Source organism: Bufo gargarizans, chromosome 8 (genome assembly GCF_014858855.1).
Source record: "Bufo gargarizans isolate SCDJY-AF-19 chromosome 8, ASM1485885v1, whole genome shotgun sequence".
In the NCBI taxonomy this organism is placed as follows: Eukaryota; Metazoa; Chordata; class Amphibia; order Anura; family Bufonidae; genus Bufo; species Bufo gargarizans.
The window spans coordinates 167,527,426-167,543,743 of NC_058087.1; the positions used below are offsets into that span (position 1 = coordinate 167,527,426).

General features: G+C 48.0%; 1 protein-coding gene across 1 annotated transcript in view; it reads left to right on the forward strand.

Moving 5' to 3' along the window:
• Window positions 1-13,911, forward strand: part of IQCE (IQ motif containing E) — a 31,603-nt gene extending 17,692 nt beyond the window's left edge. The window contains 9 exon segments of the mRNA XM_044303839.1: window positions 2,392-2,491; window positions 4,045-4,206; window positions 7,274-7,300; window positions 9,377-9,490; window positions 10,150-10,202; window positions 10,204-10,269; window positions 10,640-10,750; window positions 12,366-12,491; window positions 12,579-13,911. Coding sequence (XP_044159774.1) covers window positions 2,392-2,491; window positions 4,045-4,206; window positions 7,274-7,300; window positions 9,377-9,490; window positions 10,150-10,202; window positions 10,204-10,269; window positions 10,640-10,750; window positions 12,366-12,393 — 661 coding nt within the window. The 3' untranslated portion in view covers window positions 12,394-12,491; window positions 12,579-13,911.
• Window positions 13,912-16,318: the final 2,407 nt, after the last annotated feature.

A 16,318-nucleotide genomic window follows, 5' to 3' on the forward strand; every position in this document is an offset into this window, starting at 1 on the left:
AACTGAAGTAGTTCAAGCCTTTTATTGTTTTAATATTGATGATTTTGGCATACAGCTCATGAAACCCCAAATTCCTATCTAAAAAAATTAGCATATTTCATCCGACCAATAAAAGAAAAGTGTTTTTAATACAAAAAAAAGTCAACCTTCAAATAATGATGTTCAGTTCTGCACTCAATACTTGGTCGGGAATCCTTTTGCAGAAATGACTGCTTCAATGCGGCGTGGCATGGAGGCAATCAGCCCGTGGCCCTGCTGAGGTGTTATGGAGGCCCAGGATGCTTCGATAGCGGCCTTAAGCTCATCCAGAGTGTTGGGTCTTGCGTCTCTCAACTTTCTCTTCCCAATATCCCACAGATTCTCTATGGGGTTCAGGTCAGGAGAGTTGGCAGGCCAATTGAGCACAGTAATACCATGGTCAGTAAACCATTTACCAGTGGTTTTGGCACTGTGAGCAGGTGCCAGGTCGTGCTGAAAAATGAAATCTTCATCTCCATAAAGCTTTTCAGCAGATGGAAGCATGAAGTGCTCCAAAATCTCCTGATAGCGGCTGCATTGACCCTGCCCTTGATAAAACACAGTGGACCAACACCAGCAGCTGACATGGCACCCCAGACCATCACTGACTGTGGGGACTTGACACTGGACTTCAGGCATTTTGGCATTTCCCTCTCCCCAGTCTTCCTCCAGACTCTGGCACCTTGATTTCCGAATGACATGCAACAGTCCAGTGCTGCTTCTCTGTAGCCCAGGTCAGGCGCTTCTGCCGCTGTTTCTGGGGAATGCGGCACCTGTAGCCCATTTCCTGCACACGCCTGTACACGGTGGCTCTGGATGTTTCTACTCCAGACTCAGTCCACTGCTTCCGCAGGTCCCCCAAGGTCTGGAATCGGTCCTTCTCCACAATCTTCCTCAGGGTCCGGTCACCTCTTCTCGTTGTGCAGCGTTTTCTGCCACACTTTTTCCTTCCCACAGACTTCCCACTGAGGTGCCTTGATACAGCACTCTGGGAACAGCCTATTCGTTCAGAAATTTCTTTCTGTGTCTTACCCTCTTGCTTCAGGGTGTCAATGATGGCCTTCTGGACAGCAGTCAGGTCGGCAGTCTTACCCATGATTGCGGTTTTGAGTAATGAACCAGGCTGGGAGTTTTTAAAAGCCTCAGGAATCTTTTGCAGGTGTTTAGAGTTAATTAGTTGATTCAGATGATTAGGTTAATAGCTCGTTTAGAGAACCTTTTCATGATATGCTAATTTTTTTAGATAAGAATTTTGGGTTTTCATGAGCTGTATGCCAAAATCATCAATATTAAAACAATAAAAGGCTTGAACTACTTCAGTTGTGTGTAATGAATCTAAAATATATGAAAGTCTAATGTTTATCAGTACATTACAGAAAATAATGAACTTTATCACAATATGCTAATTTTTTGAGAAGGACCTGTATATGCTGTGAGCTTTTCTTGCAAATACACCAAATGTACTTCAAATGCAGTGTAAATGCAACCTTACTTGTGGTTTTCTGAAGCAGTCCTGCTTTGATAACGGTAAGGGTACGTTCACATCTGCATTCAGAAATCCAGCACACTGTGCCGGTAGAGCAGGGATCAGCAACCTTCGGCACTCCAGCTGCTGTGAAACTACAACTCCCAGCATGCAAACATGCTCGGCTGTTGTCAAAACTCCTATAGAAGTGAAAGGAGCATTCTGGGAGTTGTAGTTTCAGAACATCTGGCGTGCCGGAGGTTGCTGATCCCTGCGGTAGAGGATAAATCTTCTAGAGTTAGCTGTATCTGGCATAGCCGGATAATGCAGTGTACCACCGGATCCCTATTGACCGTAAAGGGATCCAATGGGGATCTGGCCGGTTTCCAACGTCAGTGCCGACTTTCGGCAGAAAGCTGGCATTTCTGTTGGAAAGCAGCCAGATCACTATCGTCTGCCATTAGAGTCAATGGAGATCCAGTGGTTCATGGCATTCTCTGGCTATGCTGGGTACGGTGAACTCTGGCAGAACAGCGTGCTGGATTTCTGACCGCAGACGGGAACCATTAGAGTCTTATCAGGCTTCAGACAGGCATATTATTTAAAGGGGGGTGGGCGAGATAAGTGGCTGCCAGTCAAATACGGAAGTCGTCAGATTGGACGTGTGTAAAGCTGTGGCAGAAGATAAGAGACTATCTGCCGGGCACCATACACATTAGATTGTTGCTGGATCTGCTGAATAAACGGTAATATCTATGGCCAGCTTAACCCCAAGCCTCTCACCATGTAAGCTTTCCACCAGATTGCGAGGCTGCGGTCTCGGCTTCGTAACATTTTCTCTATTTCTTGTACAGACCAATCGCCGTACAATAAAAACCTTTTATTTGTGTCCTTGTTTCACGTCGCAGGGAAGAAATCAACCGTCTGAACCAAAAAATGAAGAGATTAGAAGCAGAGCTGGAGGATGAAAAATGCGAAAAGGTGGCTGCCCTGGAAGCTGCCAAAAAGGTTCATTGATGTTCCTCCTCGTACAGAGCCTGTGTATGTAATGTATCCGTGTAGAAAATGTATCGGAAACCCTCTTCACTTCACTCAGACCGTCGCACGTTTTACCTGCAGCTGTTTCACACCTGCGTTATTGTCTTCCGGCATAGAGTTCCGCCGTCGGGGCTCTATGCCGGAAGAATCCTGATCAGTTTTATCCTAATGCATTCTGAATGGAGTGAAATCCGTTCAGGATGCATCAGGATGTCTTCAGTTCCGGAACGGAACGTTTTTTGGCCGGAGAAAATACTGCAGCATGCTGCGCTTTTTGCTCCGGCCAAAAATCCTGAAGACTTGCCGCAAGGCCGGATCCGGAATGAATGCCCATTGAAAGGCATTGATCCGGATCCGGCCTTAAGCTAAACGTCGTTTCGGCGCATTGCCGGATACGACGTTTAGCTTTTTTAGAGTGGTTACCATGGCTGCCGGGACGCTAAAGTCCTGGCAGCCATGGTAAAGTGTAGTGGGGAGCGGGGGAGCAGTATACTTACCATCCGTGCGGCTCCCGGGGCGCTCCAGAGTGACGTCAGGGCGCCCCAAGAGCATGGATCACGTGATCGCATGGCACGTCATCCATGCGCATGGGGCGCTCTGACGTCATTCTGGAGCGCCCCGGGAGCCGCACGGATGGTAAGTATACCGCTCCCCCGCTCCTACTATGGCAACCAGGACTTTAATAGCGTCCTGGGTGCCATAGTAACACTGAACGCATTTTGAAGACGGATCCGTTTTCAAATGCTTTCAGTACACTTGCGTTTTTCCGGATCCGGCGTGTAATTCCGGCAAGTGGATTACACACCGGATCCGGACAACGCAAGTGTGAAAGAGGCCTTAACTTGGTGAATGGGCGCCCATGTAAAATATGGATATGCCCAGTCCTCCAGAGAGGGCGCCACCTTGTCCAGGAGCCTTATTCTCTGGCTAATAGAGGGGGCGCTGAGCACCAGCTAGTGTCCTGGGCATCTTATAGAGGCTACTGATTAATGTGACTCCGTCTCAGTGGTGCTTTAAAGGGTTATTCTCATCTCAGACAATGGGGGCATATCACCCACTGGGACCCGCACCTATATCGAGAACAGAGCCCTGATAGTGGTGAAGGGCGCATGCGCAGCCACTCTCCATTCTTTTTCTATGGGGCCTCCGAAAATAGCCGAGCGCTGGCTAGGCTATTTCCGTCAGGCTCATAGAAGTGAATGGGAGCAGAGGCCGGTCATGCGCGGTGCACTCCCATTCACTTCTATGGAGAGAACGCCTGGTAGTGGCCAGACCGGAGTCCTCCAGCCACCACTTTGCAGAGCTCCGTTCCTGATGTAGGTGTGGGTACCAGCGGTGGGACCATGGGGGGCATATCCTAGCGATGAGATGAGACATCCCCTTTAAGGCATTTTTCACAGGCAGGTGTCTTCCTCCACATTCTGTACATTTACCAAGCTCTTCTCACGTGATGGCTTTTTCTGGTAAATGAATCGGCCCATGGATGTAATCTGCAATTCGACATTTTATTGGACTTTTATTAGGTGCAGAAGGAGGCACACGGGTCCCGTCCAAGCTCCGCCAGGAGTGCATCGAGCACATCGTCACGCCCGGGATCCAAAGGTTCATCCAGCGGAGGAGAGAAGATGAAAAAGCAGGAGGCAGCACAGCTTATCCAGAAGAACTGGAGGCTGTATAAAAGCAGGGTGAGCCCCTGTGACCGCAGAGAGAATAACGGAACGCTTGACTTCTGACGGGAGAGATAGGAAGCATACATAACATAGCACCAGGCACACAGCATGGCAGGTCATAGGGTTGTGTGTTGCTCCTCACCTGAGAAGGATGAGGCACCAGTTCTCCCAGCTGAACATCTCTGTGGTTCCTGTCCGCAGACCTCACCTGGTTCCTACCTGTCCCATGCAGTGCTGTGCACGTTCATGGACATCATTCATATTACTTTATATGATGGAGGCATGTAGCTAGCCCTCTGATGGGGCGGCTCTGTTAAAGGGATTTGACCATAATGGACATTTATCACCTGTCCAAGGGAAACCCTTTTAAGGGACATTGAGGTGGCACTAGCTGGAAGCAGCACATGCTTTTATGATTACGACTCCTAAAAGGTGGTTAGCCGTAATTGTGTACCTTGCGGTGCATTCTTGCTCTAGAGCAGGCGTGCTCAACCTGCGGCCCTCCAGCTGTTGCAAAACTACAACTCCCAGCATGCCTGAACAGCCTACAGCTATCAGCCTACAGCAGGGCATTGTGGGAGTTGTAGTTTTACAACAGCTGGAGGGCCGCAGGTTGAGCACGCCTGCTCTAGAGCAGGCTGCGCAACAGTTTTTTTTTTCAGTCTGAGCGACACATTATCAGATTGAACCACCCCCCAAATGTCAAAGTTAAAGGGATATTACCATGTGAGACATTTATGGCATTCCAAAATTATTTGTCTGATATATGTGGTTTCCACTGACTCCCCCCATCAGGAAAATGGGGATTCCCTTTTACCCCATTTGAAAGCCATGCATGCGACTCTCTCCAGACTGGCAGAAACAGCCTAGTATATCACAGCTCTCATAAACTACAATGGAGAGAGTCACACGCATCGACAGCCATGTCTGCCCTCAATCTAGGGCTCCCTTCACACTTACGTTGTTGTTTTCCGGTACTGAGATCCGGCAGACGATCTCAATACCGGAAAAAAAAATCCGTCACCCTATAGACTTTCAATGTATCCGTTTTTAACCGCATCCTAACGGAACGGATGCATCCTCTGCCGGATCTCAATACCGGAATTAACAACGCAAATGTGAAACGGGCCTAAACCTTTCTGGAGTCAGTAAAACGGCCTTCTTTTGATATGGCCACACAGTGCCCCATCAGTGCTTGCATATCCCGGCTGCCACGCTGTGTGCCGCTCCTCTCTCACATGGAAAGTACATGTAAGCAGCCACATACATGCAAGCCTGTTTCCCATATGCCTGGGGTCCACACGGAAAGGTTGTGGCCCCCGTGCTGCAGGTTGTGCACCCCTGCCCTACAGCAGTGATCAGTAACCTGTACCTAAGGCTTTTCATTAGTGTAAAACTACAACTTCTAGAGTGCGAAAAGGCAGTGCTTGCTGAGAGTTATAGTTTCATAGTTTTCTGCCTTTATAGAAGGAGATTCTATGGCCGTGGCCAGATCTTTATATAAAGGTTATGCGCACTTTTGAAGAACCTGCTTCTTGGTTAGCAGATGCCAATTTTTGCTCTACACCGCATGCGGCACAATGTACTTGGTAAGTCACAAAAGTAAATTATAAAAAGGTTAATTTCAACAACACTTCTTCTTTTTCTCAATCTGTGTGCTGGCACAGGAGATGGAAAAGAGGTTTGGTAAAAGGATCAGACAAAGTTACAGAACCCTAATAAATCCTTTCTCTGTTGAGAGCCAGTATTCACATCAGGACGTTTATATGCCCAGGACATGAAACATCAAGTTGTGTGAACTAAACTTTATATAACTTCCACAAATGCACCTATGTAGTTTCTTGTTTCGCCACTAGGCGGCAGTCCTTGCTTTTCACAGAGACACAAATGAACTTCCATTATGAATCAACTGCCCCATAGAAGTGAATGAGGCTGAGCTGCGACACCAAGCACAGCCGCTATACGACAGAGAAGGCTGCGGAGCTACTGCGAGCACTGAGTGCCTTCTCAAATAGCTGATCGTCGGGGTCCCAGGTGTCGGACCCCCACCGATCGTATACTGATGAAGTAGTGAAATCTTGGAAAACCCTTTTAGAATGATGGTAGAAGCCATTTTTCTCCCCTGCCCCTTCCAGTGTGTTGCTCTAGTGCTGCAGCGCTGAATCTCTTCCTGACTGCAGCAGTGATATCCAGTGCACACCTGGTCACTGTGCAGCTAATTAGGGGCTTCAGCAGCATAACAGACGTGACCGTGCAGGCCGCTGATTGGCTGCGGCAGTGGCATGGTGTGTACCGGACATCAGCCAGGAAAAACGAGCAGCAGGCGAGGAGCACTGGAGCTCATCACTGGAAGTGGCAGGGGAGGAAAGGGTTAATCCTGTTAACAGGATCAACCCTATTAAGGCTCCATTCACACGTCCGCAATGTGTTTTGCGGATCCGCAAAACACACGGAAAGCGGCAATGTGCGTTCCGCATTTTGCGGACCGAACATTTCCGGCACTAATAGAATATGCCTGTTCTTGTCCGCAATTGCAGACAAGAATAGGACATGGTCTATTTTTTTGTGGAACGGATGTGCGGATCCGCAATTCCGTGTCCGGGCAGCACATCGTTCTGCCCCATAGGAATGAATGGGTCCGCAATTGCGGCCGTGTGAATGGAGCCTTAATCAGGCATTCTGTCTGGAAGGGTTGATCCTGCAGATTAAAATGATACCTGTACTATGAAAATCATTTGCAGCATTCCTGAGTAAAATAGACAATTACTCTTTTTTGCAAATGAGGGCTTCAGTGCACCGGGGGCAGGACCCAGCTCAGGTGCACCGAGTGGCTAGGCCACATCCCTCAGTGCACTACAGTTCTCATTTGCATGAAGAATAACTTTTATTTTTTTTTCTCGGGAACACTTCAACCGATTTTCTCAAGACAGGTCTCCTTTTAATCAGCAGGATCAACCCTACCCAGGAAGTGTGCTTGGTTTAAAGTTGACCCTGCTGACGCGTGCTCTTCAACTTAGGCAATCCCTTTTAAGAAAAATTATTATATTTTAACCCTTTCTTCTATTTCTGCTTGTTTTCACAGAAAGAAGAGAGCAGCGAGTTGGAGGAGGTAAACGGTTGCTAGTTTCATTGTGTTTAATGATGACTTATTATAGGCTGAAAATCATGATTTTTCCAGGCCTCTTCTGTACCAATTCAGGCTGAAGCCCTGAGGAATCGGAGACAGGCTGATTGCTAGGGACATAGGGGTCATTTATCAAACAGAAATACGCCTAAATTAGGCGTATTTCCGGCGCAGATGACGTCAGACTTCCCGCTCAGGCCAGGTCTAAAAAGGGGGGGGGGGGCGAGGATGGGCCGGTAAGCCCGTCTCATTTATCATTTCCTATACCTGTTTTAAGCATAGAAAATGGTCTAAATGTAAGACCGCTCGGAAGCTGCGTTTAGAAGCGGCGGTGGATCTGCCGGCGTTATGGAGAGACCGGCGCCTCCTCATAACTCCAGCAGATCCTCCGCCCGGTACAGGGCTTGTTAAGACCAGCGTCTAAAACTCCGGTCTTAATAAATCCGCCCCATGGTGCCTGACATTGTCATGTAATAGACCGTAGCAGCCGCTGCCTGCGGTAGATCATCTGTCCAGATTTGCAGTCTGCTGACACAGTGGCAGTGTGTGTGTGTGTGTGTGTTGGCAGCCGTCAGGTGGTGCCAGTCTCGGCACGATTTCAGATTATTATTTTTTTTTTTTATACAATAAAACCACTTGGAGAACCTGTTTTACACGGCCAGATTTCATGCTGCACCCATTTCATGCTGCTCTGATGATAATGATAAAAAATGACCTTGTAGGACGAGAGAACATTGTGATCCTTTCAGGAATTAAAGTAGCCGGCACAGTGTCTGCTAGATTCTATGGGAGACCCACCTCCTTAAAGGGGTTCTCCAGCTTGGTTTAAAAGCCCCTAAATGTGTTAAAATAATAAGTTTGTATAAGATTATAAAAGATGGTATGCTCACCACTTAATCCCCCGCCGTTTCTGGAGCTGCCGCCCGGGTCTGTGTTGACCGGCTGCTGCAATGATGTCGCTGTATACAATATGTCAGCAGATTGTTCCTATGACACTGGCTGACCTGTTACATGTGCGCTTGGCAGCTGAAGGCGTCTAAGTTGGTCCCATGTTCATATGTGTCTGCATTGCTGAGAAATATCATGTTTTGATATATGCAAATGAGCTTCTAGGAGCAATGGGGGAGTGGCCATTACACCTAGAGGCTCTGCTTTCTCTACAACTGCCACGCCCTCTGCACTTTGATTGACAGGGTCAGGTGTGATGACGTTTACACTGCCTGGTCCTGTCTATCAAAGTGGAGAGGGCGTGGCATTTGCAGAGAGAGCAGAGCCTCTAGGTGTAATAGTAACGCCCCCGTTGCTCCTATAGACATTTGCATATATTAAAACTCAATTTTCTCAGCAATGCGAGCACATATGAACATGAGACCCACACAGATGCCTTCAGCTGCCAAGCGCACATGTAACAGGTCAGCCAGTGTCATAGGTACAAAACTGCTGACAGATGCCCTTTAAAACATAGAAAGCCTCTTTTTAGAATGGAGGAGCAGGAAGGATTGAGTGTAATAAGAATGAATCCTCTATTTTTTACAATAGATCACCATATTGTTGCGTTGGCCCAAAACTGCAGACCACACAGGAGGGCAGACTTATTAGCGCAGTGACACTTGGAAGACCTGGCGTCTGCTCGTTTTATAGCCTCCGAGGGTGGGAATGTCCACCAGACTTATTAATGAGCCTGCGAGACCGATTTTCTTAGTGTCAGCATAACATAAATGGAGTGGGTGACGTGCCAGTAAATGGAAGCCAGACAGCTGCTGATATCTGGGCTCCGACCCAGTGCTCCAGATATTAAACCTCTAGACAGATGGACTCCTGGACAAAGGAGACGATGATGGGATCATGACATCAGTGCGGTGGGAGGCTTCTAGTCGGTGTAGTGTGAAACGTAGGACTTACCGAGCTGTTATGGGTGTGAACCAAAACTGACATGATGTCCTGTCTGTGTATACCCATAAACTGTATGCATGTGACGATATATACTACAGTATGCACTGCCGACATACCGTCACGTGGTGGAAATCTCACCTGTGGAATTGTAATTCACTCCTTTCACAGACAACTGTGTTCCTTCAAGCAGCCTTACGAGGTCACCTCGCAAGACACAAAATGATATCTCCCGCCGCTGCCCCTCGTTCAAGGTCCCCCAGATCCAGCAGCCTCACCCTGCAGGTAAGTACAGTTTCTTGTGCCAAGATAAGAACGTATCCCCTCTCCACAGGATAGAGGATAAGTATCTGATCAGTGGGGGTCTGACCGCTGCGACCCCCACCGATCACAAGAAAGGGGGTCCCGTGCTCCCATATGAATGGAGCGGCAGGTGGTGCAGTCTGCTGCCACTGCATTTATTATCTGTGGTACAGACGGACATAGCTGACCGCCGTACTTGCCCTTCTCCGACAGTCCCATGGAAAATGAATCGATCAGCCCGTATTTCTGAGAAAAATTATATATTAGAATATATGCAAATGAGCCTCTAGGAGCAACATGGGTGTTCCCGTTACACCTAGAGGCTCTGCTCTCTCTGGAACTGCTGCGCCCTCCGCACTAGTTATCTGGACCAGGCAGTGTAAACGTGATCACACCTGCCTCAGTCAATCAAAGTCCAGAGAGAGCAGAGCCTCTAGGTGTAATGGCCACGCCCCTGTTGCTCCTAGAAGGCTCATTTGCATATATTAAAACCTCCTTTTTCTCAGCAATGCGGGCACAGATGAACATGGGACCAACACAGACGCCTTCAGCTGCCAAGCACATGTAACAGGTCAGCCAGTGTCAGGATACAAAACTGCTGACAGATGCCCTTTCACTCTTGTGTTGTGCTTTTCCTGCAGGACAGCAGCACATCTGACAGTAAAGACCTACAAGAGACCAGCAAAGATGAAGACCCCTGTCACCCTCCTTCAGTCCTCTTTACGGGCGCATTTAACCCGCACAAAAATGCTTGGACACAGGTACAAGTCTCATCAGAACTGATGATACAGAATGTATTACGGGTGTCACACACTAATGTAATCAAACTAGAGCAAAGAGTTCCCCATAGCAGCCCGTCAGGCGGACGATGGCTGCTGTTGTTTTCCAAAGTGGAAAATAGGTGGATTGTGATTGGGCGTCTCCTTCACTTTGCCTTTGCACTAGTTTTACCAGTGTTTACTAGGACTTGGCTTCCTCTCCTAACATGTGTCACATATCCTGCCATCTGACATGTAAACACGCAGGAATTACTCCTGTGCGGGGGAATGTTATTTATTAGACTGCACGATGGTAAGATCACGGAGGCCGCTCCTGCCATGCTGACTTCACTGACATCTGCTCTTATGTCAGGCATAGCGAGATGAAAGGCCGAGAGAGCCCGCTCCGGAAGAGTCCCAGATCCAACACAAGGTCTCCAGTCTCCAGGAAGTCCTCCGGGCAGAGTCTACATTCACTCACTAGGTAATTTGCCGACCTCCTGATTTACCTTCTCTGGTTACTGTGATTCCCCCAGAGGATCAGACTCAGTCTAGTGATCTCAGGCCTATCTGCGCTTTACTTAAAGTGACCCAAGTAAAAAAAAAAAAATCACTTTAACCTGAACAGAACACTTACCTGGTGGCCTTTTCATTTTTTCATCTGCAGATCGGCCAATGTCGGTGCTCCTCTTCTGCCATCCGAGATGGCTGCATCGCTTCACAGACTCCCTGAGGCATACTGTGCATTTGGTAGTCTAAGACGCTTCCTGCTCCCCTCGGATTGGTCAGCATTACTCATGTGAGCCGTGCTGGCCTATCCAAGGACAGGGCTGGGCATGCAGGAAGTATCCTGGACCATCAAATGCATCAGCTAAGAAGTGCTCTTCAGTCACTCAGGAAAGCTGCAATTGACCATGCTTTTCTCCTGTAGTCACCACTGCTGGAGAAGTGTAGTCGTTCAGGGGACTGGCCCACTGCTTAAAGGGCATCTGTCAGCAGTTTTGTACCTATGACACTGGCTGACCTGTTCCATGTGCACTTGGCAGCTGAAGGCATCTGTGTTGGTCCCATGTTCATGTGTGTCCTCATTGCTGAGAAAAATATAGTTTTAATATATGCAAATGAGCCTCTCGGAGCAACTGGGGCGTTGCCATTACACCTAGAGGCTCTACTCTCTCTGCAACTGCCGCGACCTCTGTGCTTTGACAGGACCAGGCAGTTAAAAACGTCATCACACCTGGTCCTGTCAATTAGAGGACGCTGCAGTTGCAGAGAGAGCTGAGCCTTTAGGTGTAACAGCAACGCCCCTGTTGCTCCTAGAGGCTCATTTGCATATATTAAAACTATATTTTTCTCAGCAATGCGGGCACATATGAACACTGGGACCGACACAGATACCTTCAGCTGCCAAGTGCACATGTAACAGGTCAGCCAGTGTCATAGGGTACAGATCTGCTGACAGATGCCCTTTAATACATGGATAGGCTGTGTCCAGAGCAAGAGCCACTCTTTATTAAAGGGGACCTAAACCTTTAATACAGAGATGCTCAACCTGTGGCCATCCAGCTGTTGTAAAACTACAACTCCCATCATGTCCTGCTGGAGGCTGATAGCTGTAGGCTGTCCTGGCATGCTGGGAGTTGTAGTTTTGCAACAGCTGGAAAGATGCAGGTTAGGCATCCCTGGTTTAATGCAAGCACAAAGGTGCAGTAGTGCTTCTGAGAATGCTCTGCACCTTCCTTCGGTCTTCATCAGCTCTGCTCAGCCTACGTAGTACGGATCCCATATACTTTCTATGGATCCGCATGCAGGAAAAGCAGAGCCGCTGGAAGAGGAAGGTTCAGAGCTCTCTGAGAAGCGCTGCAGCACCTTCTTGTTTGCATTAAAGGCTCAGGTCCCCTTTAACAGCTCATGGGAACCCCCCACCCCCACCCAATGATGCCCATATGCCTTATTGCTGATGATAGCCCATTACTTGTGAAGGAGTGGGCAACCTGTTGACATATGTGGTGGCTGATATCAGGTAAAGCATGGGATGTGTTAGATTCACACACCGTGTACTATCAGACAGGAAATCACCATTTCTTTTGACTTCACAGCCAGTGGAAGCAGCGGAGAGAGCAGTGAGGACCTTATTGAGGAGCTGGTATCTGAAGAAGAAGAAGAAGAGACTAAAACCAAGAGGCCAAGTTCCCAGACTTCAGTGTCACGGCGGTCACCATCAGGTATATGACCCCGGATTATGGCAGAGTCCCGCGTTGTTTCCTAAAATACACTTTCCCCTGTGTATCTAAATCTTTATGCTTGTACAGGCAAGTCCCATCCACCCACTGAAGACCCAACCTCCGACGATTCTGATGACCTCATTATTGTGTCTCCATCCCGACCGGCAAGGAGGAAGGATTCTGGTTTTTAAGATGGCTGAAATTCTATCGCTAGTGCCTTCAAACACTGACTGGGCGCAGTTTCCTTTTGGTGAAAATTATTAATATTTGCACTCTTTCTAGTAGGCCACACACTGCAGACTTTCCCCAATCAGGAATTCGTAGCCAATCCGCTTCTACATCCAGATTGTAAAAACCTACAGCAACCCCATCCACGTGTACCGTACTGTAAATTGCTGAGGTGTTTCAGTGCAGATTCCGTGCTGAAAATCCCCAGCGATTCCACATCATGTAAACCCCAAACGCCTCTTGATTTTTAGGAATTTTATGGATACACTTATTATGGATATACAGTTAGAAACCGTCTTGAATTCCCATTAAATGAGGGTTCCTGTCAGACATACTTATGGCACTGCGTAATTTAGTAATATCTATTTAAAGGCTATGGTCCCCTTCGGAGCATTTTTGTTATTGCATTTTGCTCATTTTGGACCAAAAAAAAACACATTTTCAGTTGATCTTTATTCAAAATGTTCAGCCGTTTTTGTGATACAGGGTTTAAAAAATCAGTCTGTTTGCAGGGTATCACTTCTCAGTCCCGTCAGCCTTATCTCTGATCTCCTGACCTCATAAACACTCATTATAGCTAAACTCTTACCAAACTGATAATAATATGGCTTAAGGAGCCTGTCACCTACTTGACAGGTTTTAAACTGATTATATAGCTCTGTCGGACACAAATACATGACGCTGATGTTACCTTTGTTTTGTTTTTTGAGAGCCTCCAAAGCACCAAAAACAAAGATTTAAGGATATGCAAATGAGCCATCGCAAGTGCCCAGGGGCGGCATGTTTGCTACAGGTGCCTAAGCCGCCTCGGCCTTACTTGTGCCTAATTCTCCCCTATGTATCCTCCGGCCAGCCCTGTATCCTTGTGACATCATTCTTTCCTGCAGCCGAAATTCTGTGCCTGCGCGCATCACCTCCGGGCTCAGTGTATCCTTAACCAGCACTCTGGCCACAGTGGGCAGTGTACTGCGCAGGGGCCGGTTTTCAGCTGCACGAAAGAATGACGCCAGAAGGATTCAGGGCTGGCCGGAGGATACATAGAGGTGGAGTTAGGCGCAAGTAAGAATAGGGGGGCCTGGGCACTTGCAGCAAGCACGCCGCCCCTGGGCACTTGCAGCAAGCATGCTGCCCCTGGGCACTTGCAGCAAGCACGCCGCCCCTGGGCACTTGCAGCAAGCACGCCGCCCCTGGGCACTTGCAGCAAGCACGCCGCCCCTGGGCACTTGCAGCAAGCACGCCGCCCCTGGGCACTTGCAGCAAGCACGCCGCCCCTGGGCACTTGCAGCAAGCACGCCGCCCCTGGGCACTTGCAGAAAACACGCCGCCCCTGGGCACTTGCAGAAAACACGCCGCCCCTGGGCACTTCCCTGGACTTGCAGCAAGCACGCCGCCCCTGGGCACTTGCAGAAAACACGCCGCCCCTGGGCACTTGCAGAAAACACGCCGCCCCTGGGCACTTGCAGAAAACACGCCGCCCCTGGGCACTTGCATAAAACACGCCGCCCCTGGGCACTTGCAGAAAACACGCCGCCCCTGGGCACTTGCAGAAAACACGCCGCCCCCTGGGCACTTTGCTTATCTTTAAAACTTAGCTTTTGGTGCTTTGGAGACTCTCACAAACTAAACAAAGGTAACATCAGCGTCATGTACTTGTGTCCCACACAGCTATATAATCATTGTAAAACGTGACAGACTCCCTTTAAAGGGAGCTCTGTAGCTGGACATCCCCACATTTTCACTCAGGCAGCCCCCCTAATATGAGCTTTGTTGCATTTCATGCTCCGATGTTCTCCTTTGCCCTGCGCTGAATCGCACAAGGACAAGGGCAAAAGCATTTTATGGAGATCCGGTGACGGCACCGGCACTAATGGGCCAGCTTTAGCGCTGCCCTTACCTGTAAAACATCACCAGACTCATATCACAGAGCCTGCCTGGGTAACACTGTGGGTATGTCCGGGTTCTGCTGACCCCTTTAAATAAGTGTTTATGAGGTCAGGAGATAAGGTTTCACATGAGCCCTCAGCTAATGGGATTGAGAAGTGATACCCTGCAAACAAACAGAATTTTTTAACCCCTGTATCAAAAACTAAACACTTTCAATAAAGATCAATTGAAATAATGATACATAAGCCCGAAATAAGTCAAATGCAATCCTACAAAAATGCCCCAAAGTGTCCATAGCTTTTAATCCAGATTAGAGTTTGCAATGTCTTAGCAACCTTAGAAAGTACTAGCATAACCCCTTGGCTGCCGGGCCAGTCAGGTGATCGGCTCTTCATATCCCCAGCAGAAGGCGGATTTTGCCAGGGGTCCATGCGGCAGACACAACGACCATTTAATCAACCATTATCAACTAAAATATACATGATATAAAATCAGATCAGTGACCTCTCTGCACTCCTCTCCTTCTCACTACATTCCTAGTTATTACCTGCTTCATATGCGACTTTTATATGTAAACTCATGTATGCGAATAGATGTAGCAGAGCTGAGTTTGCCAGATATAGTAGTGTTTAATAGCTGTTCTCTCAGCTTTTCTGTAGCTTTAGATGGGCCTGCCAGTGAACCTAGTTTAATTCTTTAGGGCTGCACTGGTTGTAAAGTAGTTGGCCCACGAATGACATTTATCACCTCCTGCACTTACGCAAGGGACTCGGGAACCCCCAGTGGTTGGACCACCAGCGATCATATATTTCTATCACCTATCCTTTTGTTCATGGGCCAGCTACTTTGAAAGATCACAGACAATTAGGGATGAGCGAATAGACTTCGGATAAAACATCCAAAGTCGATTCGCAAAAAACTTTGTTAAAATACTGTACGGAGCAGCAGCTTCATACAGTATTAGAATGTATTGGCTCTGATGAGCCCAAGTTATTACTTTGCGAAGTCTTGCGGGACTTTGCGAAGTAATAACTTTGGCTCATCGGAGCCAATACATTCTCATACTGTACGGAGCTTCTGCTCCGTACAGTATAACGAAGTTTTTTGCGAATCGACTTCGGATGTTTCATCCAAAGTCGATTCGCTCATTCCTACAGACAACCCATTAACGGCACATCAACTAAAATAGGTGTACGCACAGGAAATGCTGGAGTGCTTCTTTAAATGACACCTGTAAGAATGGAAATTCTTGGCCAAATATATAAAATCGGCAGGTTTGGAGGGTAATAAATGGACTGTTTGCCTAAAGCAGGCATGTCTAAACTGCGGCCCTCCAGCTGTTGCAAAACTACAACTCCCAGCATGCCATAATAGCTGTAAGCTATCCAGGCATGCTGGGAGTTGTAGTTTTGCAACAGCTGGAGGGCCGCAGTTTGGACATGCCTGGCCTCAAGGATACTTCACCCTTCTAGATTGGTAGCTCCTGTGCAGAATAAAGCGGCTGCTCAGGATTGAGCCTACTTCTATGTGCTCAACTGCAGCCAAGGACAGGACTTACTTCTCTAGCTACTTGGTCAGTTGTGCATTAATTATAATTGATTCCCTCCAGATCTCCCGATAAGCTCAAGACAAATAACCTCCTCCCACGAAAATATACTAATCAATGCAAAGAAATAACATCTAGGAATAACCGTTTTGACAGGTCTCCTTTAAAC